Source organism: Bos taurus, chromosome 17, assembly GCF_002263795.3.
Source record: "Bos taurus isolate L1 Dominette 01449 registration number 42190680 breed Hereford chromosome 17, ARS-UCD2.0, whole genome shotgun sequence".
Taxonomy (NCBI): domain Eukaryota; kingdom Metazoa; phylum Chordata; class Mammalia; order Artiodactyla; family Bovidae; genus Bos; species Bos taurus.
In genome coordinates, this window is record NC_037344.1 from 1,744,277 (window position 1) to 1,770,647 (window position 26,371).

The 26,371-nt window shown below is 36.3% G+C and overlaps 1 protein-coding gene across 1 annotated transcript in view; it reads left to right on the forward strand.

Annotated features, from left to right (window-relative positions):
* Positions 1-26,371, forward strand: part of TLL1 (tolloid like 1) — a 335,849-nt gene that overhangs the window by 234,018 nt on the left and 75,460 nt on the right. Inside the window, exon 10 of the mRNA NM_001193114.3 lies at positions 25,894-25,996. Coding sequence (NP_001180043.1) covers positions 25,894-25,996 — 103 coding nt within the window. The remainder of the gene's footprint in view (positions 1-25,893; positions 25,997-26,371) is intronic.

Genomic DNA, 26,371 nt, shown 5'->3' on the forward strand with positions numbered 1-26,371 from the left:
TTAGGTCTTTGAATCAAGATAAATTAGACATGGTCAAGAAGGAGAGGCACTATCCTCTTAGGAATCAGTGAGCTTAAATTGATGGGAATTTGGCGAATTTAATTCAGATGACCGTTATATCTACTACTTTGGGCAAGAATCCATTAGAAGAAATGGAAGAACCCTCATGGTCAACAAAAGAGTCCAAAATGCAGTTCTTGGATGCAACCTTAAAAACAACAGTGTAATCTCCATTTGTTTAGACATTACCAGATGGTAAACATTGAAATCAGATTGATTATGTTCTTTGTAGCCAAAGATGGAGAAACTCTATACAGAGAGTGAAAATAAGACCTGGAGCTGACCACTGTTCAGATGATAAGCTCCTTATTGCAAAGGATCAGTCATTCAGTTGTGTCCAACTCTTTGTGGCCCCATGGACCATAGCCCACCAGGCTCCTCTGTCCCTGGGATTTTCCAAGCAAGAATACTGGAGTGGGTTTGCCATTCTCTTCTCCAGGGGATCTTCCTGACCCAGGGATTGAACCTGAGTCACCTCCATTGCAGGTGGATTCTTTACCATCTGAGAAAGTAGGGAAAGCCACTAGACCATTTAGGTATCCTAATCAAATCCCTTATATTATACAGCACAAGGTGATGAATAGTTTCAAGAGATTAGATCTGGAAGAGAGTGTCTGAAGAACTAAGGACAGAGATTGGTAACATTGTACAGGAGGCAGTGACCTAAACCACCAAAAGAAAAATGAATGAGGGCAAAATGGTCTGAGAAGGCTTTGCATTTGTAAATAGCTGAGAAAGGAAGAGAAGAAAAGGCAAGGGAGAAAAGGTAAGATACCCTAAACTGAATGCAGGGTTCCAGAAAATAGCAAGGAAAGATAAGAAGGCCTTCTTAAAAGAACAATGCATAGAAATAGAAGAAAACAATGGAATGGAAAACACTAAGATCTCTTCAAGACAATTGGAGATATCAAGGGACTATTTCATGCAAAGATGGGCATGATAACAGAAATAGTGAGGACATGACAGGGACAGAAGAGCTCTATAAGAAATGTCTTAATGACTCGGTAACCACATAATGTGGTCACTCACCTTAGGGAGCATTAGTACAGAGCTAGTTGGGATGACAGAGTTCTAGCTGAACTATTTTTAGTCCTAAAAGACGATGCTGTTTAAATTCTGCGTTCAATATGTCAGCAAATTTGGAAAACTCAGCAGTATCCACAGACTGGAAAAGGTCAGTTTTCATTCCAATCCCAAAGAAGCCCAGTGCCAAAGAATGTTCAGACTACCATGCTATTGCCTGTATTTCACATGCTAGCCAGATTATGCTCAAAATCCTTCAAGCTAGGTTTCAATAGTATGTGACCTGATAACTTCCAGATGTACAAGCTGGATATAGAAAAGGCAGAGGAACCAGAGATCAACTTGCCAACATACATTGGTTCATAGGAAAAGTAAAGGAATTGCAGAAAAATATCTATTTCTGCTTCATTGACTACTCTAAAGCCTTTGACTATGGGGATCATAACAAACTGTGGAAAATTCATAAAGAGATGGAAATACCAGACCACCTTACCTGCCTCCTGAGAAACCTATATCCAGGACAAGAAGCAATATTAAAGCCATACACAGAACAACAGACTGGTTCCAAATTGGGAAAGGAATACAACAAGGGTGTATATATTGTCACCCTGCTTATTTAACTTCTATGCAGAGTTGTTGTTCAGTTGTTCAGTCGTGTCAGACTCTGTGACCCCATGGACTGCAGCACATCAGGCTTCCCTGTCCTTCACCATCTCCTGGAGCTTGCTCAAACTCATGTCCATTGAGTTGGTGATGCCTTTCAACCATTTTGTCATCTGTTGTCCTCTTCTCCTGCTTTCAGTCTTTCTTAGAATTATGGTCTTTTCTAATGAGTCAACTCTTCACATCAGGTACATCGTATGAAATGCTGGGCTTGATGAATCAAGATTGCTGGCAGAAATATCAGCAACCTCAGGTACACAGATGATACTACTCTAGTGGCAGAAAGTGAAGAGGAACTAAAGATCCTCTTGATGAGAGTGAAAGAGGAGAGTGAAAAAGCTGACTTGAAAGTCAGCATTCAAAAAAACTCAGATGATGGCATCTGTTCCCATTACTTCCTAGCTAATGGAAAGGGTGGAAACAGAGATCAGTTTTATTTTCTGTGGCTCCAAAATCACTGTGGATGTTGATGGCAGCCATGAAATTAAAAGATGCTTGTTCTTTGGAAGGAAAGCTATGACAAAACTAGACAACATATTAAAAAGCTAAGACTTCACTTTGCCAACAAAGTCCGTGTAGTCAAAGCTCTGGTTTTTCCAGTAGTCATGTACACATGTGACATTTGGACCATAAAGCAGACTGAGCACCAAAGAAGATGCTTTCAAACTGTGGTGCTGGAGAAGACTCTTGAGAGACCCTTGGACTGAAGGAGATCAAACCAGTCAATCCTAAGGGAAATCAACCCTGAATATTGCTTGGAAGGGCTTATGCTGAATTGAAGCTCCAATACTTTAGCCATCTGACGGGAAGAGACAACTCACTGGAAAAAAATCTTGATGCTGGGAAAGATTGAAGGCAAAAGGAGAAGAGGGTGGCAGAGGATGAGATAGTTAGACAGCATCACTGACTCAATAGCCACGGATTTGAGCAAACTCTGGGAGATAGTGAAGGACAGAGAAGCTTGTGGTGTTGTAATTCATGGAGTTACAAAGAGTCAGACATGACTTAGTGACTGAACAACAAGAAGGCTTCAGCAGAATGTGAACTAAGAACTTCCAGATGTACAAGCTGGATTTTGAAGAGGCAGAGGAACCAATTATCAAATTACCAATACTTTTTGGATGATGGAGAAGACAAGGGAGTTCAAAAAAAACATCAACTTCTGCTTCATTGATGATGCTAAAGCCTTTAACTAAATGGGTTGCAAGAAACTTTGAAAAATTCTTAAAGAGATAGGAGTATCAGACCCCCTTACTTGTCTCCTGAGAAACCTGTATGAGGGTCAAGAAACTGCAACAGTTAGACCTGGATGTGGAACGATGGACTGTTTCAAAAGTGGGAAAGGAGTACAATATACAAGGCTGTATATTGTTGCTCCTTGTTTAACTTCTGTGCAGAACACATCATGCAAAGTGCTGGACTAGATTACTCACAGACTGGGATCAAGGTTACTGGCAGAAATATCAGCAACCTCAGATAGTCAGATGTTACACTAATGGCAGAAAGTGAAGAGGAACCGAAGATCATCTTGATGAAGGTAAAAGAGGAGAGTGAGAAAGTTGTATTGAAAATCAACATTTAAAAAACTAAGATCTTGGCATCTATTCCCATCCCTTCATGACAAATAGAAGGGGAAAAAGTGGAAATGGTGACAGATTTTACTTTCTTATTCTCCATAATCACTGTGAATGGTGCCTGCAGCCATGAAATTAAAACACATTTTAATTTGTTTTGGAAGGAATGCTATCAGAAACCTAGACAGCATATCAAAAATCAGAGACATTACTTTGCCACAGATGTTGGTAGAGTCAAAACTATGGTTTTTCCAATAGTCGTGTATGGATGTGATAGTTGGTCCTTAAAGAAGGCTTAGCACCAAAGAATTGATGCTTTTGAATTGTGGTGTCAGAGAAGACTCTTGAGAGTCCTTTGAACTGGAGTAGATCAAACCAATCACTCCTAAAGGAAATCAACCTTGAATATTCATTGAAGGACTGATGCTGAAGTTGAAGCCCCAATGCTTTGGCCACCTGATGCAAAGAGGTGACTCCTTGAAAAAGACCTGATGCTGGGAAAGATTGAAGGCAAAAGGAGAAGGGAGCAGCAGAGTATAACCAACTCAATGGACATGAAGTTTAGCGAATCTGAGATAGAGTAGGACAGAGGAGACTGGCATTCAAAAAGTTGGATATGACTTAGTGACTGAGGAACAACAGTTCTAAAATATTTTACACTATATTATATACTGTATACTTAAAGTTTAGAATATTGGTTTTCTGATAAAATGTATCATTATATAAGGAAACTATCATTAATCATGTTTTAGTTAAAGCTCTGGTTTTTATGATATTAATAAATCTTCTTTCCTTTGATTAATGTTTCACCTGGTATATCTTTATCTTACTTTACACATTTAGTCTTTCAAGATATATTTCTCAGGTATGTCACTTTTAGACAGAAAATAGTTTGATTTTATTTTTTTATTTGAATCTAAGAGAGCAAGTTTTGTTTTTAAATAGAGTGCTTATTGTAGTTATATCTATTATGGTTATTGATGTATTATGGCTTCCTTTTTTCATTCTCTGTGTCCCAGCTGTTTTGTTTTTTGTTTGTTTGTTTGTTTGTTTTTCTGTTTTGCCTTCTTATGTATTGAATTATGGTTTAAATTCCCTCATTATATTTTTCTTTTCTGTACTGGTTTGGAAGTTTTACATGTGTATTCTGTTATTTAGTATCTTTTCCTACTAGCCTACTCTTTTAATGGAGTCATATATAATTAGTATCTTTATCCTTCTCCCAAGCCATTAAATGATTCTAAAAATAAGATTATGATTCACATTGTTACATCCTATTGTTTTGTTTTGTTTTCAAGCTTCTTTTCTTCTTGAAATAAATGAAATGGTTTTTTTTTTTTTTCTGTGATTAACATTTAACTATATGCAGATATTTGCCTAACATTTTTTGTGATAAAAAAAACATACAATGTGAATTGCTGCCTTAATCATTTTTAAACATACAATTAAGCCGTGGTAATTACATACACCCTTTGTGAAACATATCTCCAGAACTTTTTCATCTTGCAAAACTGAAACATCTTTAACAATTTTCTTTCCCTCAGATAGGATAAGCACGATTTACTTTCTGTTTCTTATGAATCTGACTACTTTATATACCTTATATAAGTAAGTCACACCATGTTTATTCTTTTGTAGAGGGCTTATTTTACTTTGCATAATGGCCTCAAATCTTATTCATGTTGTAGTGATACTTACCACAGTTCCTGGCTTTCCTCCATAAGTAGAAATCTACTAGAGGCCAGATAAGTAATTCAGGCAAGGCTTTATGGGCCCCTGTTACAGCAGAGGTAAGCAAGAACAAACAACAGCTTCCTTTGCTTGCTCATTCCCCAAGGGGATGTAAGCTTGTTACTTATATGGAGTGAAAGTAGGAGTGTGTCCAGGGGTCAGACCTGAGGGGTGGCTTAAGTGGTTTGCCCCCCCGCTTCTGGTGGTGTTGAGTGCAGGGGTCATATGCAGTACCCTGCTTTTGCTCTAGGCTCTTCAGAAGTGGCAGTTGGGCTTTTTGGTCTCTTTTTATGCTTTGCCCAGAAATTGCCCTAATTGAACTTTTATGCAGTTATTTTGAGCCCTATATTGGTTCTTTGTATTTTGTTGCTCAAGGAGAAATGTGTCCAGGTACAAGCATTTCAGTACTACAGCAAAGTGTCCAGGTTCCAGCCTCTCTCCGTAGCATGCATATTAAGTTCTCAGGGATTGATGGATCATTTGACAGTTCTATTTTTAATTTTTTGAGGAACTTTCATATTGTTTTTCATAGTGGCTGCGCTATTTTAGAATCTCTCCAACAGTGCACTTGGGGTCCAGTTTCTCCAAATCTTTACCAACAGGTATTATTTTCATATCTTTTGACAGTCACCACCCTAATGGATGTGAGTCACCATCCTTATGGTTTTGATTTTCATTTCTCTGATGATTGAAAGCTTTATCTTTGTTTATTCAACACTTGTACATCATCTTTGGAGAAATGCCTCTTCAAGTCTTTTGCCTATTTTTTAAACTGGATTATTTAAATTTTCTTGTTGTGATGTATGAGTACTTCATATATTCTTTATATGTATTTACCCCACATATATGACCTGCAAATATTATGTCGTTTTCTGTAGTTGCCTTTTGACAATGTTGATTTTTTTCCTTTGCTTCACAAAAGCTTTTTAGTTAATGTAGTACTGATTATCTATTTTTTGCTTGTTTCCTATTCTTTTGGAGTCATAACCAAAAAAATCATTGTCAAATCCAATTTAATGAAGATTTTCCCCTGTGTTTCCTTCTAGGAGGTTTAGTATTATGACTTTTATGTATAGGTCTTTAATCCATTGTCGAGCTAACTTTTGTGTATGGCTTAAGATGGTAGCCTTAGTTCATTCTCTTACACGTATGTGTGTGTGTGTGTTAAGTCGCTTCAGTTGTGTCCAACTCTTTGTGATCCTATGTAGCCTGCCAGGCTTCTCTGTCCCTAGGATTTTCCAGGCAAGAATACTAGAGTGGGTTGCCATTTCCTTCTCCACTCTTACATATAAAGATCTATTTTTCCCAACAACATTTATTGAAGATTTACCAAATATTTTTATCCAGTATTCCTTCTCGCATCTCAGACTTCCATCAAATCTCATTTTGTCTAATCTATAGTTTATATTTTAGATTCAATTTTTCAGTTTAGCTTGTTTTAGTGATATTTTTCCTGTTTGAAATGTGAATTTTAAAGAATTATAGTTGATTTACAGTATTATGTGTTTCAGAAGTACAACAGTGATTCAATATTTTTATATAATATAGTGTTAGTCCCTCAGTTGAACCTGACTCTTTGCGACCCCATGGACTGTGGCCTGCCAGGCTCTTCTAGAGGTCCACAGGAATCTCCAGGCAAGAATACTGGAGTGGATTGTCATTCACTTCTACAATTTTTATATATATATTATATTCCATTTTAGAAATTCTACTTGAATTCATGATAATATAATTTCATTAGATATAATTAGCTATATATTCAACTTAGAAATCAAAATTTGCAGGAATACTTTTTATTTTTTAATTGGAATACAATTGCTTTACAATGTTGTGTTAGTTTCTGCTGTATAACATGAATCAGCCATATGTATGTGTATATATATATATGTATATACACACCCCCTCAATCTTGAGTCTCCCTCCCACCTCCACCCTCTGTTCTAGGTGGCCACAGAGAACCGAGCTGAGTCCCCTGCACTGTACAGTAGCTTCCTGCTGGCTATCTATTTTACACACAGCAGTGTGTATATGTCAGTGCTGCTCACAGTCCCTCATGCCTTCGCCTTCCCCCACTGCATCCACAAGTCCGTTCTCTATGTCCGCACTTCTATTCCTGCCCTGCAAATAGTATTTCTTAGGGTAGAATCCTGGAAATTCAAGTTATCAAAACTGATTTAATGAGTGCAAAAATTCAATAAGTTAATAACAATATAAAAATAAGCTAACAACTTGTTTAGAGTGATGCTAATCACTGATGAAATTTTTTCAAATTGTAAAATTTCAGATACTTCTAATATAATAAAATTTATTTGTAGAAACAGTGTGTAACCTTTTCATTGGTTTGACAAAGCTAGTCAAATTTTTTTTATATAAATTTATTTTATTTTAGTTGAAGGTTAAATACTTTACAATATTGTATTGGTTTTGCCATACATTAACATGAATCCGCCACAGGTATACACGTGTTCCCCACCCTGAACCCCCTCCCTCCTCCATCCCCATACCATCCCTCTGGGTCGTCCCAGTGCACCAGCCTCAAGCAACCAGTATCATGCATCAAATTTGGACTTGTGATTCGTTTCATATATGATATTATACATGTTTTTGATAGGTGCACTCATATATCACGTATGAAAAAATTATGAAATGCTTCACATACAAATACAAACACATTATTGCTATATATAATATATATAGCATATGTATGCTATATATATTATATATGATTATATATATTTATTATATATATATCATCAGGTCAATCTCTATAGTTTATAAAATTGCAAATGTTTTTATTTAGTAATTTCAGAGTAATTCATTTTTATAAAATCAGTTAGCTCATCAAATAGTAATATTAAAGGGCTTTACAGGTGGCACTAGTGGTAAAGAACCTGCCTGCCAGCACAGGAGAAACAAGACATGGCTTCAGTCCCTGGGTTGGGAAGATCCCCTGAAGGATGGCACAGCAACCCACTCCAGTATTCTTACCTAGAGAATCCATGGACAGAGGAGCCTGGCTACAGTCCAAAGAGTCGCAAAGAGTTGGGCATGATTGAAGCGACTTAGGACACAATAATTTCAAAATGGAAAAGAAAAGTTTTTCCATAATGCTGGTAACACTAGAATTTAATATATATTTAACAATGAAAAGATGGTTTAGGACTAGAATGTTTTGTTTTTAATACAATAAATAGACTTAATCTTTATTAAGTGCTTTTAGGTGCTATGCCAAATCTCTAAACTATTCATACCTCAGTGAGCTTAGTATGACAGTAATCTCCATTTTCAGAGAAGACAATGTCAACCCACTCCAGTACTCTTGCCTGGAAAATCCCATGGATGGAGGAGCCTGGTAGGCTGCAGTCCATGGGGTCGCTAAGAGTCGGGCATGACTGAGCAACTTTACTTTCACTTTTCACTTTCATGCATTGGAGAAGCAAATGGCAACCCATTCCAGTATTTTTGCCTGGAGAATCCCAGGGACAGAGGAGCCTAGTGGGCTGTGGTCTATGGAGTCGCACAGAGTCAGACACGACTGAAGTGACTTAGCAGCAGCAATCTCCATTTTACATATAAAGAAAATTAAGCCTAAGAAAAGATTGAATAATCTGCCTAATATTATATAGACTGCATTTGGCAGAGCTAATCATTACATGTTTTTACTTATAAAGAATACCAGTTTTCCTATTTCAAAAATTAAGGAGAATGAACTAGAAAACAGGTATAGAGGTGAACAAATAAAAACAGATATATTAAAATGTAATAGATTTTAGAAAGCAGAAAACTTTACTGTGGGACTAACACACAACTATATACTGTATAGTAGGATGTATTACAATTGTCAGTTTTTCCAAAACTAATGTAGAATTTTAAGGTAATTCCAAATAACTCTCCAATAGAATTTTGTTTCATACCCAGACCAAATTTTTCTAGAGTTTATTTACAAAATAAAAGGTATGGAATAACCAAGGCAAGTTGGAAAATAATTGATGAAAGGAAGTAAATTACACTATAAGATCGTAGAAAATTGTTTCATATTTCAAATTCTGTGGTAATGTCAAAATAAGCTTCTGGAATTAACCTAAAAAGCTCAGAATTATGCCTCTGGGATTAGATTTGTAATTTACACATTTAAAGAGATGATTTCTGAAAGAAATTGGGGAAATAATTTTTCAATAAATTTTGCTGTTGTTATTTAGTTGCTCAGTAATGTCCAACTCTTTGAGACCCCATGGACTGCAGCATAGCAGGCTTCTCTGATCTTCACTATCTCCTAGAGTTTGCTCAGACTCAAGTCTATTTAGTTGATGATGCCATCCAACCATTTCATCCTCTGTGGCATCCTTCTCCCTCTGCCTTCATCCTTTCCCAGCATAGGGTCTTTGCCAATGAGTCAGTTCTTCACATCAGGTGGCCAGAGTATTGGAGCTTCAGCTTCAGCTACAGTCCTTCCAATGAATATTCAGGACTGATCTCCTTTAGGTTTTATCTCCTTGTTGTCCAAGGGCCTCTCAAGAGTCTTCTCCGCACCACAGATTGAAAGCATCTTCTTCAGCTGTCAGCCTTCTTTATGGTCCAACTTTCAAGTCCATATATGACTACTGGACTATACATGCGTTTGTCAGCAAAACGATATCTCTAATTTTTAATATGCTGTCTAGGTTTCTCATAGCTTTACTTCCAAGGAGCAAATGTCTTTTAATTTCATGGCTGCAAACACCATCTGCAGTGATTTTGGAGCCCGAGAAAATAAAGTCTGTCACTGTTTCTACTGTTTCCCCATCTATTTGCCATGAAGTGATGGGACTGGATAACATGATCTTATTTTTTCTAATGCTTTTTAAAGTCTGATTTTTCACTCTCCTCTTTTGCCTTCTTCAAGAAGCTCTTTAGTTCCTCTTTATTTTCTTCCATAAGGGTGGTGGCATCTGCATATCTGAGGTTATTGATATTTCTCCTGGCAATCTTGATTCCAGCTTGAGGTTCATCCAGCCTGGCATTTTGCATGATGTACTCTGCATAAATGTTAAAAGGCAGGATGACAATATACAGCTTTGATGTACTCCTTTCCCAATTTGGAACCAGTCCGTTGTTCCATGTCTGGTTCTGCTGCTTCTTGACCTGCATGCTGGTTTCTCAGGAGGCAGTTAAGGTGGCCCATCTCTTTAAGGATTTTCCACAGTTTGTTGTGATCTCCACAATCAAAGGCTTTAGTGTAGTCAATGAAGCAGAAGTAGATGTTTTTCTGGAATTCCCTTGCTTTTTTCATCATCCAACAGATATTGGCAATTTGATCTCTCGTTCCTCTGCCTTTTCTAAATCCAGCTTGCACATCTATCTGGACGTTCTCACTTCACATACTTTTAAGCCTATCTTCAAGGATTTTGAGCATAACCTTCCTAGCATGTGAAATAAGTGCAGTTGTGTGGTAATTTGAACATTCTTTGGCATTGTCCTTCTTTGGGATTGAAATTTCCATAAATAATTTTAATATGGAATAAAATAATTTTAATATTTTTGAAAAAACAAACATTTTATACTGTATATTTTTTTTCTCAAGAAAGCATAAGTGATTTGTTTTTTATTTTGAAAAAGATGTCTTGAGTACATAATTGAAAATAAGAAAGTGTAAAATATTTTGAGCTACTTACATCAACTAAATTTTTTACAAAACTGAAAACATACATATTAAAATCAAAATGAAGAATATTATAAAACAAATGGATGAGAGAACATTAATCCTACACATATGTAAAGAGCTATTATAAATTAAGATTTATACTATATTAGACAATGACTAAGAATGTAGAATATTTATTGTATCAGGGTAAATAGATATTTAATCAATGTATTAAACTGTTTACTGTCATTCTTTATCAAAGCAATGCTAATTGAGCCAAAAATGATATGCTGTATTTCATTTATCAAATTTTCAAAGAAGAGATAAAATTACAATATCAAATGATTGTAAGAGTACCCAACTCCTAGAACTAAACATTTAAATAACCTTTCTGTAGAACTTTAGTAACCTGTATCACATTTTGCAAAACATGCCTACACTTTATCCTAGAAATTTATCCTATAGCAATTATCTGGTTATGTGCAGGTATAGCTACTTACAACAATGAAAGATTGAAAACAAAATAAAATTTGAAAGCAAAAGAGAGCAGTGATTGAGTTTCTAAGGACTAAATGTTCTATTTTACAAAAAAATACATATTGGCCAATGTAAAAGTGAAACATTTATTTGATAATTTCTTTATCAAGTTATTTTATGAGGAAGGAATAATACATGGTATAAATTAGAAGACTGTCACTAAATTTATCTCTCTGAATATGAACAAGAGTTATTATTTTAAAATATTGTGACACCCTTATTACAAACATTATTTTTTTTAATTGACTTCATTTCCTTGTATTAAAGGGTTATGTTTTCAAATTATTGGTAAATTTAATAACAGGTTAAAAATTATGGGCATGAAAAGATCTAATTTAAAAATTTTTTAATTTATTTATTTTTTAAATGAAGAATAATCACTTTACAGAATTTTGTTGGTTTCTGCCAACATCAACATGAATCAATCATAGATATGCATATGTCCCTTCCCTCTTGAATCCCCCTCCCATCACCCTTCCCATCCCAACCCTCTAGGTTGTTACAGAGCCTCAGTTTGAGTTCCCTGAGTCATACAGCAAATTCCTTTTGGCTATTCCTTTTGGCATTTTGCTTATGGTAATGTAAATTTCCATGTTACTGTCCCCACGCATCCCAGCCTCTCCTTTCTCCCCCTACCACGTCCATAAATCTATTCTCTATGTCTGTGTCTCCTTTGCTGCCCTGCAAATAACTTCATAGTACCATCTTTCTAGATTCTGTATATATGCATTAGTATATGATACTTGTTTTTCTTTCTTACTTACTTCACTCTGTATAATAGCCTCTAGGTTCATCCACCTCATTAGAACTGACCTAAATGCATTCCTTTTTTTGGCTGAGTAATATTCCATTGCATATATGTACTACAGCTTCTTTATCCATTCATCTGTCAGTGGACATCTAGATTGTTTCCATGCCCTAGCTATTGTGAATAGTACTGCAATGAACATTGGGATACATGCATCTTTTTTCAATTTTGGTTTCCTTGGGGTATATGCCTATTAGTGGGATTTCTGGATCATATAGTGGTTTTAGTCCTAGGTTTTTAAGAAATCACCATACTGTCTTCCATAGTAGCTGTATCAATTTACATTTCCACCAACAGTGCAGGAGGATTTACTTTTCTGCATACCCTCTCCAGCATTTAATGTTTGTAGATTTTTTGATGATGGCCATTCTGACAGGTGTGAGGCAATATCTGATTTTAGTTTTGATTTGATTAATAATGAGCAATGTTGAGCATCTTTTCATGTGTTTGTTAGCCATCTGTATATCTTCTTTGAAGAAATGTCTGTTTAGGTCTTTTTCACACTTTTTGATTGTGTTATTTGTTTCTCAGGTAGTGACTTGTATGGGCTACTTGTGTATTTTTGAAATTAATCTTTTGTCAGTTGTTTCATTTGCTATTATTTTCTCCCAATCTGAGGGTTGTTTTTTCTTTTCTTTTTTTTTTTTAATTTATTTTTTTAATAATTTTATTTTATTTTTAAACTTTACATAATTGTATTAGTTTTGCCAAATATCAAAATGAATCCATCACAGGTATACATGTGCTCCCTATCCTGAACCCTCCTCCCTCCTCCCTCCCCATACCATCCCTCTGGGTCGTCCCCGTGCACTAGCCCCAAGCATCCAGTATCGTGCATTGAACCTGGACTGGTTTCTCGTTTCATACATGATACTTTACATGTTTCAATGCCATTCTCCCAAATCTTCCCACCCTCTCCCTCTCCCACAGAGTCCATAAGATTGTTCCATACATCAGTGTCTCTTTTGCTGTCTCGTACACAGGGTTATTGTTATCATCTTTCTAAATTCCATATATATGCGTTAGTATACTGTATTGGTGTTTTTCCTTCTGGCTTACTTCACTCTGTATAATAGGCTCCAGTTTCATCCACCTCATTAGAACTGATTCAAATGAATCTTTTTAATGGCTGAGTAATACTCCATTGTGTATATGTACCACAGCTTTCTTATCCATTCATCTGCTGATGGACATCTAGGTTGCTTCCATGTCCTGGCTATTATAAACAGTGCTGCGATGAACATTGGGGTACACGTGTCTCTTTCCCTTCTGGTTTCCTCAGTGTTTTTCTACTTTTTTTTTTTTAAGTTTCCTTTGCTGTGCAAAAGCTTTTAAGTTTGCTTAGGTTTCATTTGTTTATTTTTGTTCTTATTTCAGTTACTCTAGGAGGTGAGTCAGAGAGGATCTTGCTGTGATTTATGTCATAGAGTCTTCTGCCTATATTTTCCTCTGAGTTTTATACTTTCTGATCTTTTAAATCTTTAGCCCATTTTGAGTTTATCTTTGTGAATGGTGTTAGAAAATGCTCTAATTTCATTCTTTTACAGGTTGCTATCCAGTTTTTCCAGCACCACTATTGCAGAGGCTATCTTTGCCCCATTGTATATTTTTGCTACCTTTTTCAAAAATAAGGTACCTACGCTGCTGCTGCTGCTAAGTCGCCTCAGTCGTATCCGACTCTGTGCGACCCCAAAGACGGCAGCCCACCAGGTTCCCCTGTCCCTGGGATTCTCCAGGCAAGAACACTGGAGTGGGTTGCCATTTCCTTCTCCAATGCATGAAAGTGAAAAGTGAAAGTGAAGTTGCTCAGGCGTGTCCGACTCTTCATGACCCCAGGGACTGCAGTCTACCATGCTCCTCCTGTAGGTGTGTGGGTTTATCTCTGGGCTTTCTATCTTGTTCATTGGTCTATATTTCTGGAATTTTTTTTTGCCAGTACCATACTGTCTTGAAACCATAATCACAGAAAACTAGTCAATCTAATCACACTAGGATCACAGCCTTGTCTAACTCAATGAAACTAAGCCATGCCCTGTGGGGCCACCCAAAATGGGCAGGCATGGTGGAGAGGTCTGACGGAATGTGGTCCACTGGAGAAGGGAATGGCAAACCACTACAGTATTCTTGCCTTGAGAACACCATGAACAGTATTAAAAGGCCAAATGATAGGATACTGAAAGAGGAACTCCCCAGGTCGGTAGGTGCCCAATATGCTACTGGAGATCAGTGGAGAAATAACTCCCGAAAGAATGAAGGGAAGGAGCCAAAGCAAAAACAGTACCCATTTGTGGATGTGACTGGTGATAGAAGCAAGATCTGATGCTGTAAAGACCAATATTGCATACGAACCTTGAATGTTAGGTCCATGAATCAAGGCAAATTGGAAGTGGTCAAACAGGAGATGGCAAGAGTGAAGGTCGACATTCTAGGAATCAGTGAGCTAAATGGACTGGAATGGATGAATTTAACTCAGATGACCATTTTATCTACTACTGTGGGCAGGAATCCCATAGAAGAAATGGAGTAGCCAACATGGTCAACAAAAAAGTCCGAAAGCAGTTCTTGGATGCAATCTCAAAAACGACAGAATGATCTCTATTCATTTCCAAGGCAAACCATTCAATATCACCGTAGTCCAAGTCTATGCCCCAACCAGTAACGCTGAAGAAGCTGAATGGTTCTATGAAGATCTACAAGACCTTTTAGAACTAACACCCAAAAAAGATGTCCTTTTAATTATAGGGTACTGGAATGAAAAAGTTGGAAGTCAAGAAACACCTGGAGTACCAGGCAAATTTGGCCTTTGAGTATGGAATGAAACAGGGCAAAGGCTAATAGAATTTTGCCAAGAGAACGCACTGCTCATAGCAAACACCCTCTTCCAACAAGACAGAAGAAGACTCTACATATGGACACCACCAGATGATCAACACCGAAATCAGATTGATTATATTCTTTGTAGCCAAAGATGGATAAGCTCTATACAGTCAGCAAAAACAAGACTGGGAGCTGACTGTGGCTCAAATCATGAACTCCTTATTGCCAAATTCAGACTGAAATTGAAGTAGGGAAAACCACTAGACCATTCAGGTATGACCTAAATCAAATCCCTTATGATTATACAGTGGAAGTGAGAAATATATTTAAGGGACTAGATCTGATAGATAGAGTGCCTGATGAAGTATGGACAGAGGTTTGTGACATTGTACAGGGGACCAGGATCAAGACCATCCCCATGGAAAAGAAATTCAAAAAAGCAAAATGGCTGTCTGGGGAGGCCTTACAAATAGCTGTGAAAAGAAGAGAAGTGAAAAGCAAAAGAGAAAAGGAAAGGTATAAGCATGTGAGTGCAGAGTTCCAAAGAATAGCAAGAGGAGATAAGAAAGCCTTCCTGAGCGATCAATACAAAGAAATAGAGGAAAACAACAGAATGGGAAAGACTAGAGATCTCTTCAAGAAAATTAGAGATACCAAGGGAACATTTCATGCAAAGATGGGCTTGATAAAGGACAGAAGCAGATGTTAAGAAGAGGTGGCAGGAATACACAGAAGAACTGTACAAAAAAGATCTTCACGACCAAGATAATCACAACGGTGTGTTCATGCATGTAGAACCAGACATCCTGGAATGTGAAGTCAAGTGAGCCTTAGAAAGCATCACTATGAACAAAGCTAGTGATGGAATTCCAGATGAGCTTTCAAATCCTGAAAGATGATGCTGTGAAAGTGCTGCACGCAATATGCCAGCAAATTTGGAAAACTCAGCAGTGGCCACAGGACCCGACAAGGTCAGTTTTCATTACAATCCCAAAGAAAGGCAATGCCAAAGAATGCTCAAACTACCACACAATTGCACTCATCTCACATGCTAGTAAAGTAATGCTCAAAATTCTCCAAGTCAGGCTTCAGCAATATGTGAACTGTGAAATTCCAGAGGTTCAAGCTGGTTTTAGAAAAGGCAGAGGAACCAGAGATCAAATTGCCAACATCCGCTGGATCATCAAAAAAGGAAGAGTTCCAAAAAAACATCTATTTCTGCTTTATTGACTATGCCAAAGACTTTAACTATGTGGATCACAGTAAACTGTGGAAAAGTCTTCAAGAGATGGGAATACCAGACCACCTGACCTGCCTCTTGAGAAACCTATATGCAGGTCAGGAAGCAACAGTTAGAAGTGAACATGGAACAACAGACTGGCTCCAAATAGGAAAAGGAGTACATCAAGGCTGTATATTGTCACCCTGCTTATTTACATTATATGCAGAGTACATCATGAGAAATGCTGGGCTGGAAGAAGCACAAGCTGGAATCAAGATTGCTGGGAGAAATATCAATCACCTCAGATATGCAGATGACACCACTCTTTTGGCAGAAAGTGAAGCGGAACTAAAAAGTCTCTTGATGAAAGTGAAAGTGGAGAGTGAAAAAGTTGGCTTAAAGCTCAACATTCAGAAAACGAAGATCATGGCACCTGGTCCCCATCTATTTCATGGGAAATAGATGGGGAAACAGTGGAAACAGTGTCAGACTTTATTTTTCTGGGCTCCAAAATCCCTGCAGATGGTGACTGCAGCCATGAAATTAAAAGATGCTTACTCTTTGGAAGGAAAGTTATGACCAACCTAATAGCATATTGAAAAGCGAACATTACTTTGCCAACAAAGGTCCGTCTAGTCAAGGCTATGGTTTTTCCAGTAGTCATGTGTGGATGTGAGAGTTGGACTGTGAAGAAAGCTAAGCTCCGAAAATTGATGCTTTTCAACTCTGGTGTTGGAGAAGACTCTTGAGAGTCCCTTGGACTGCAAGGAGATCCAACCAGTCCATTCTGAAGGAGATCAGCCCTGGGTGTTCTTTGGAAGGAATGATGCTGAAACTCCAATACTTTGGCCACCTCATGTGAAGAGTTGACTCATTGGAAAAGACTCTGATGCTGGGAGGGATTGTGGGCAGGAGGAAAGGGGATGACAGAGGATGAGATGGCTGGACGGCATCACTGACTTGATGGATGTGAGTTTGAGTGAACTCCAGGAGTTGGTGATGGACAGGGAGGCCTGTCGTGCTGCAATTCATGGGGTTGCAAAGAGCTGGACACGACTGAACGACTAAACTGAATTGAACTGTTACTGTCTTGATGACTGTAGCTTTGTTGTATTGTCTGAAGTCAAGAAAGTTGATTCCTCCAGCTAAATTCTTCTTTCTCAAGATTGCTTTGACTATTCAGGGTCTTTTGCATTTCTATATGAATTGTGAAATTATTTGTTCTAGTTCCGTGAAAAATGCCACTGATAATTTGATAGGGATTGCTTTGAATCTGTAGGTTGCATTTGGTAGCATTTTCACAGTACTGATACTTCCAACCCATGAATATGGAATATCTCTCCATCTGTTTGTGTCATCTTTAATTTAGTTCATCAGTGTCTTATAGTTTTCAGTATACAGTTTAAAAATATGTTATTTTTAATTATATATATTAGAGACAAAATTATAGATGAGTATATACTGACACAATGCTTATTTCTCCCTGTTGGTTTTATAGATAGGTTTTTATTTCTTCTTCCTTTCATTTCTGCAATAAATATATATTATTATATGCAGGGGAAATATTTTTATATAAGAATTTTGTTACACAAAAATGTGAATAATGTACTTAATGCCACAGAACTGTATACTTAAATGAGTTAAAATGTTAAGTTTTATGTTTATTTTCCATAGTAAAAACTAATAAGATTGTTGATGTACATATATGTCTTGCTAGGACTGAGCCTCCTGAGATAAGATGTGCATGTGTGTATACTCAGTCATGTCTGACTCTTTTATGACCCCATGGACTATAGCCTACCAGGCTCCTCTGTCCATGGAATTTCCCAGGCAAGAATACTGGAGTGGGTTGCCATTTCCTACTCCAGGGAATCTTTCTGACCCAGGGACCTAACCACATCTCCTGTATTGGCAGGCAGATTCTTTACTACTAATGCCACCTGGATAGCCCCTGAGAAGTTCCTATCCAATCCCAGGCTGTCCTTGATGCTGTACAGGAAATACTAGAGGTAGCCCAGAATGTGCCTCTGGGAACATAGTTATATTGAGCTGACAGAAGCACACAGCATCGATTCTTTCATCCCTTAGAACCAATTGACATTTCAACAAGGGCATATTGCTTTTGTCTTAACTAGAGTTAATTTTTTTTTCTTTCCCTGTATAGCCTATTTAAAAACTATCATTTGACTTCTCATTTTGCAGAACTCTCTCTTTACAGAATCTAATGATTTACACATATATGGTCAATTTACAATATAAAATTTATATTGCCAAAGGCTAATGCTTAAATTTAGCAATTATTAGGTATAGAAAAAATCTTTGATCTTATTAAAATAAATGCATCTTCTGGCTTGTGAAAGAAATCTTTGCCATCAAGAATCTTATAAACATAGAGCAAGAAAAAGGCCTAGTAACTTAATAGGCAAACTAAAATCTAACCAAGGAAAGCAAGACTCAACTTGTCATGGATTTGCAGGGATAAAACTTGTTGGGAGATCCAGACACAACTGAAGAGAGGATATTATTTAATTCAGAGTTTGAGAGATTTGAAGAGTTTCCAGAAATAGGAAAGTGGGAAGCAGAATCCCAAGTAGAATTAAGTATACCTTGAATAAAGGAATACTCAAATCAGGGTACTTTGGCAGGACCCAATAGCAAGAGTCAGGGGTGAGTGGAATGAAGATTCTGAGATAGTGAAAGTGAGGTAGCAAAAGTAGATTATGACCTAGAATCTTTGAGCCCAGGCTTAAAAATTTGTAAGGCTGGATGCAAACACCAACACCAGTACCATGATGGGAACTCAACTTTACCTGGATTAAAATGGTAATAGAGTACAGGATAAATTGCAAAAGAGCACAGCTGAAAAACAAAACATATCTTATGAAGCTATTGATTAACTCACAGAAGCATGGAGAGCACTGACAGTGATAAAGAAGTAGGAGAATATTTTCAAATGCATTGCAGAGTATCTATAGAAATTGGCAACTGATTAGGTACAGGGGTGGAGTGGGGATTAAGGAAAGGCAAGTATAATAAATGTTCTGATGAACAGCTGGTGATGACAAATCATAATGTCAAAATGTATATATATTATCATATACATTTAAGCAAAAAATTATTTTCATAGCCTAATCCAGTTCCTGGTTTTCACCTGTCATATAATGAATCCCTGATGGAATTAGCATCTGCCTGAGTTATACAACTAGTTTGTTGTAAAACAGGGGCTTAAACCAAGGCCTCAAATTCTCATATCTATTCTTCTTTAGATTTTAGATTAAGAATCCCTTACTTTAACACGTAGAGTTTCCTGCAAAACTTTAAAATTAATGTTTTTATGTCTTCCAGCATAATTGAATTAGGTAAATTAGATTAATGTTTTTATTTATTTCCTAACTGTTTCCTAATACTTTTATTTATTTAGTAAGTGTTTGGTTAAACTCCAGGAGTTGGTGATGGACAGGGAGGCCTGGTGTGCTAACAGTCCATGGGGACTGCAGAGAGTTGGACACAACTGAGCGATTGAACCAACTGAACTGAACTGTTTAGGAGTTACATTGTGAGAGATGTTCAAATATGTGCCATGAAAATAATAATCTGTGAGAATCTTAACAACGTATTTAGATTACCTTAGTGTTTTTCTACACATTATTTAATTAAATTTTTCTGATTTAATTCTGCTGAGATCAGTCTTATATGATGATCTCCATTTTATAACAAGAATTCATTCAAACTCAGAAAGCTTAAGTAAACTAGCAAAATGAGAACCTAGAATTTGAACCTCAGCTTTATGAATCCCAGTTGCAAACAACTTCTAGTATAAAAATAAATGTAAATTTTCCCTTTAGTATGATATAGTTCAGCTCTGAACAAAACCTTAATTATTAATTATTTCAGAATTTGGTTAATCTTTTAGAGAGTACATACAGTAAAAAAATGATATTTTTGCTTTGTCAGCTATACAGTTTGTTGAAATACTTAATTCTACTATTATATAAAAGCAGTCATAAACAATGTGTACAACAAAATTTTTTTTACAAAAACTGGCTGCAAGCTGGATTTGGCCCATGGGTATAGTTTACTGCTTTTGCCCCTAGTCTCATATCTGAGTAGAAAACAGTTATCTCCCCTAGAGAGTTTATTAGACTTGTCCAAGCTGTTTTTGGATGGAGCCCAGAAATCAATTTTATTTTACTGCTTTGATTCTAATGTTTCTTTATAAAGAACTATTTAATAATAGTCTAATTGACAAGATTTCTATAGTGCTGAAAATGGGGAGCATCCTCAGCACTATAAAGTATAAATCTTTTTTTGATTGGTCTTTTTATGCTGCTTATGGAATTTGTTTAGGTAGTCAATAATATCTTAATTGTGCTGACAACAGTTCACTGATTATATCTTTCTCTAGAGACTTCCAGACATCTGGTCCCTTGACTGTTGATCTGCCTTTCTTCAAGACAGTTCACTCTCTAGGATTGTAAAACAAAGTCTTAATAAGCAAACTCCACAGCAGTTGAATCCATTTAACTTTGTAGAATACCAACTAAGACTCCAAATAGATCACAGGAAATCTTAGAATTGTCCCCTGTATTTCCCTCAATCCCACGTTCCAAGGGAACTATGATTAATTATAAATTATAAATGGTAACTAGATACATATAAAACATATATGTAATTGTGCTAGGTAGTTTTTATTTCATCATTGTTTGAAAAAAGATGCAACATATTTATATAAAATAGCACAATTTAAAACACTCAAATATTTTTCAAGTGTTTTTGATTTGTAATTCAAGTATAGCTTCTGCTAGTAACCATAGTCAAAGGCCAGTGTTTTACTTCTGCATCAGAACCCTAAGATTTGACTTTAGAAAACTTGTCATTATTACATTTTCTGCTTCTAAAGGACTCTGTGTTTTACATTTAAGTAGGCCAGTTTTGTTCCTTCACAGTACTTGGAGTTTAAAATAGAAGACTAAAAACAAGATAGGAAACTGTTCTGTTTAGAGTTAGCCCCACTTCCAACCGTGTGTGTGTGTGTGTGTGTGTGTGTGTGTGTGTTGCAGGCTTCAAAAATTAACTATCGTAAGCAATCCAACCACATTGTTTCAATTTTGAGTAAATTCTGATCATACACATCTCTCCAATTTAGCTGAATTTTTCCTCACCAAGGAGGAAGTTGAAACTCTTTGCATGCCATTATAAAACTCTCCTTTATATCCCAGAGGGAAGCCACAAAAGAACCTTGAGATCTACCATTTGTATCTGTATTCTAGTTTTCCATCTCTACTATAATGAATAAGTTCTCATCAATTATAGTTGAAACCTGCTCGTTGTTATAGGGAGAATACAAATGGAGAATGAAACTTCGTATCAGAAAGTGGTATTATTCCACATTTGTAGCAAACTTAAATACAAAGTTAAGGGGGGAAACCATGAATTATTTTCCAGTTAAATCCTAAGAATAACCTAATGTTGAATTAGTATTCAGAGTTGGGAGAGCAAACATATTTCAGGAAAATAGTTTAGAAAATATGCATTTTAGTAATCAAGTATTGAGAATTATTGAAAAAGAGAGTGAAAAAAAGTCTTTTGTCCTTTGATATTTAGGAAATTCTTAATAACATCAGAGAAAAAAACAAAGGAAAAAGAAAAACTATAACTAAAATAAAAATAAATAAATGAAAAGTTTTATTAAAACACACCAAATTATGCCATGCCTACTCTATTATATTTAAACAACATCATGTCTCTATTTTCACACCCTTGATAGATTTCGCTACTTGGAATCAAGAAAGTACATGTTCAAAAAAACTGATAAATGTTGAATTTAATGGTAAAATGTTAATACCACTGTAAGGTGCAATCGATTTTCATTATAGTTAGACAAATTCTTACTTTCTACCACTGTGAAATGATTATTTATTTGGCAATTAAAACCAACTGTGACATACAATTTCATCAATAATCATTGGGGTGCTAAGATATAAAATCTCTCTCTCTTTAGTTGCTAATTCATCTCCGACTCTTGCAACTCCATGGACTGTAGCCTGCTAGGCTCCTCTGTCCATGAGATTTTCCAGGCAACAATACTGTAGTGGGTTATGTTTCCTTCTCCAAAGATATAAAATACCATAAAAATATTTATGTTCATGTTGTTTCTTCATTCTCAGTTCAGTTCAGTTGCGCAGTCATGTCCGACTCTTTGTGACCCCATGGATTGCAGCACAAAAGGCTTTCCTGTCCATCACCAACTCCAAGAGCTTGCTCAAAATCATGTCCATCGAGTCGGTGATGCCATCCAACCTTCTAATCCTCTGTTGTCCCCTTCACCTCCTGCCTTCAATCTTTCCAAGCATCAGTTCAGTCAGTTCAGTTCAGTCAGCAGCACCCACGCCTCCCTGTCTATCACCAACTCCCGGAGCTTGCTCAAACTCATGTCCATCAAGTTGGTGATGCCATCCAATCTTATCCTCTATTGTCACCTCCCCCTACTGCCTTCAGTCTTTCCCAGCATTAAAGTCTTTTCCAAAGAGACAGTTCTTCGCATCAGGTGGCCAAACTGGGAATTTCAGCTTCAGCATCAGTCTTTCAAATGAATATTCAGGATTGGTTTCCTTTAGGATTGACTGGTATGATCTCCTTGCAGTCCAAGGGACTTTCAAGAGTCTTATCTAACACCACAGTTCAAAAGCATCAATTATTTGGCACTCAGCTTTATTTATAGTCCAACTATCACCATAGCTTTGACTAGACAGACCTTTGTCAGCAAAATGTCTCAGCTTTTTAATATGCTGTCTAGGTTAGTCATAGATCCAAGGGCTTTTCACTTCATGGCTGCAGTCACCATCTGCAGTGATTTTGGAGCCCCAGAAAATAACGTATGTCACTGTTTCCATTGTTTCCTCTTCTATTTGCCATGAAGTGATAGGACTAGATGCCATGATTTTAGTTTTCTGAATGTTGAGTTTTCAATCTACTTTCTCTCTCTCATCTTTCACTTTCATCAAGAGGCTCTTTAGTGCTTCTTCTTTTTCTGCCATAAGGGTGGTGTCATCTGCATATCTGAGGTTATTGATATTTCTCCTGGCAATCTTGATTCTAGGTTGTGATTCATCCAGCCCAGCATTTCACATGATGTACTCTGCATAGAAGTTAAATAAACAGGGTGACAATTTACAGCCTTGACATACCCCTTCCCAATTTGGAACCAGTCTGTTGTTTCATGTCCAGTTCTAATTGTTGCTTCTTAACCTGAATACACATTTCTCAGGAGGTAGGTAAGGTGGTCTGGCATTCCCATCACTTTAAGAATTCTCCACAATTTGTTGTGATCCACACAGTCAAAGGCTTTGGTGTAGTCGATAAAGCAGAAGTAGATGTTTTTCTGGAACTCTCTTGCTTTTTCAATGATCCAGCAGATGTTAGCAATTTGATTTCTGGTTCCTCTGCCTTTTCTAAATCCATCTTGAACATCTGGAAGTTCATGGTTCACATACTGTTGAAGCCTGGCTTGGAAAATATTGAGCATTACTTGGCTAGCATGTGATATGTGTGAAATTGTGTGGTAGTTTGAACATTTTTGGCATTGCCTTTCTTTGGGATTGAAATGAAAACTGACCTTTTCCAGTCCTGTGACCACTGCTGGGTTTTCCAAATTTACTGGCATATTGAGTGCAGCACTTTCACAGCATCATCTTTTAGGATTTGAAAGCTCAACTGGAATTCCATCACCTCCACTAGCTTTGTTAGTAGTGATGTTTCATGAGGCCCACTTGACTTTGCATTTTAGGATGTCTGGCTCTAGGTGAGTGATCACACCATCATGATTATCTGGGTCATGAAGATCTTTTTTGTACAGTTCTTCTGGGTATTCTTGCCACCTTTTCTTAATATCTTCTGCTTTAGGTCCATACCTTTTCTGTCCTTTGTTGTGCCCATCTTGTAAAGAAACATTTCTTTGGTATCTCTAATTATCTTGAAGAAATCTCTAGTCTTTCCCATTCTATTGTTTTCCTCCATTTCTTTCAATTGATCAGTGAGGAAGGCTTTCTTATTTCTCCTTGCTCTTCTTTGGAATTCTGCATTCAAATGGGTATATCTTTCCTTTTCTCCTTTGCCTTTAGCTTCTTTTTTCTCAGCTGTTTATAAGGCCTCCTCATGTAAGTAGTAAGGTTTTCCCTACTTTCTTCAATTTAATTACAAGACCAGGAGATGACTCTGGCTCAGATTATGAACTCCTTATTGCAAAATTCAGACTTAAATTGAAGAAAGTATGGGAAACCACTACACCATTCAAGTATGACCTTAATCAAATCCCAGGATCAGGGTCTTTTTTAATGAGTGAGTCCTTCCAATGAATATTCAGGACTGACTGGTTTGATCTCCTTGCAGTCCAAGGGACTCCCAAGAGTCTTCTCCAACACCACAGTTCAAAAGCATCATTTCTTTGGCTCTCAGCTTTCTTTATGGTCCAACTCTCACATTCATAATGACTACTAGAAAAACCATAGCTTTCACTAGACGGACCTTTGACAGCTAGTTAATGTCTGTTTTTTTAATATGCTGTCAGGGTTTGTCATACCTTTTCTTCCAAGGAGCAAATGTCTTTCAATTTCATGGCTGCAATCACCATCTGCAGTGATTTTGGATGCCAAGAAAATAAAGTCTCTCACTGTTTCCATCTTCATTATAGGAAGAAGTAAATTAGTTGAGGATTGCTTGAAACAGTTTGTACTTGCCTTTCTGTTAAATAGTGTGCCAAGAAAGAAGTATATGCTTTCTGACACAAAAATTGTAGTACTTTTGCAAATAGGAATTCAAGACTCATTATTTTTTTCATATGCTTAAGAGTCTTCCTATATTCAGATTTTGTATTGTCACAAAAACATTCTGGTTATGCAGTTACAAACTATATTTTTATATTAGAAGTATTTCAAACATTCATAATTTTTTACTTTTAGCCAAAGTCCATTTTGATTTCTAGCGTAAAAAATGCATTCACTATACACCCTAAGCATCTTAGATATTATTAGCAGAATAGAGTTAGAATGAGTTTTTCAATGTAAAAAGTATTGTTCAAGTGAATTTTACCTCATCAGATATATACATTTCTTATGTCATTTTCCCTCTACTTTTTGGTGTAATCAACTGAAAAAATGTTAATTATCTGAAAAGTAAAGTCTTTTTATAAAGCAGTAAGAAAACTGTCTTTCCTTAAGTTATCCTTGAATTATCTTGAAAAGTAGCATTTCAAAGCAAAGTACAAAATAAAAGGTCATGTACAAGATCTTCTAACTTAAAAGGTCTTTGAATATATGTTCTTGAATTTAGAGAAGCATAGTGACATCTGTCTTTGATTATAGTTATATGGAGAAATTTTAATTCTAAAGCTGTATTTAAAACATTTCAAGTACACAATGGTATTATATTCCTGGAATATGGCTCATGGTGGTTATTTTAACATAATTATAGATGTCTGAAATAAATTATTAAAACACAGTCATAACAAAATCATAGTTGTCATGTTTATCTAAGAAAATTCAGAATAAAATGTTTAAATAAAGATTTCTCATCTCACAATTGTTCAGTTAACTTTATAGAAGTTTGGTTTAATTGCTGAAATGTATAGTTCATTTATTGGCATTGGGCTTCTAAATTGTTAGACATTAAGTTGGGAAAATGGATTTTTTTTTAGGTTTTATTAAATAAAAAATATTGGATACTAATATAGGAAGAAAAAAAAGAATTTGCTATTAGTCTGTTTGCACAGTAGATCTGGGTTCCTAGCCATATGAAATTATAATCCTTTTTAATTTGTGTATTCTTTTTTTCCATTTTGCAGATTGTTTTAAATTTTACTACAATGGACCTATACAAAAGTAGTTTGTGCTGGTATGATTATATTGAAGTAAGAGATGGGTACTGGAGGAAGTCACCTCTCCTTGGTAAGAGATTTTTTTTTCTTATTTTCCTTTTTATGTGTCTATATATATAGTCTGTCTTATCCAGAGACAGTTCTTTCAAGAGTCATCTTAGGGTTTAAGGTACATGAGACCAATATTTTAATTTTTATTATACTTTTTTCAATCATAGCAAAAATACTTACAGATAGACAACAGATTAATTTAAACCAGCTTCAACTATGAGATGGTGCTTGGATCTGAACATGATGATTTAGAATAGCTTATAGTGGATACTCATCACATATTCTATATTTTTAATTTTAAAATCAGAGTTTTAATGGGTAAACCAGATAAATTGTGTGTTTGTGTGTATATGTGTATATGTTTTGTTTTTCTTTCTGTGCTAAGGCAGTAGAG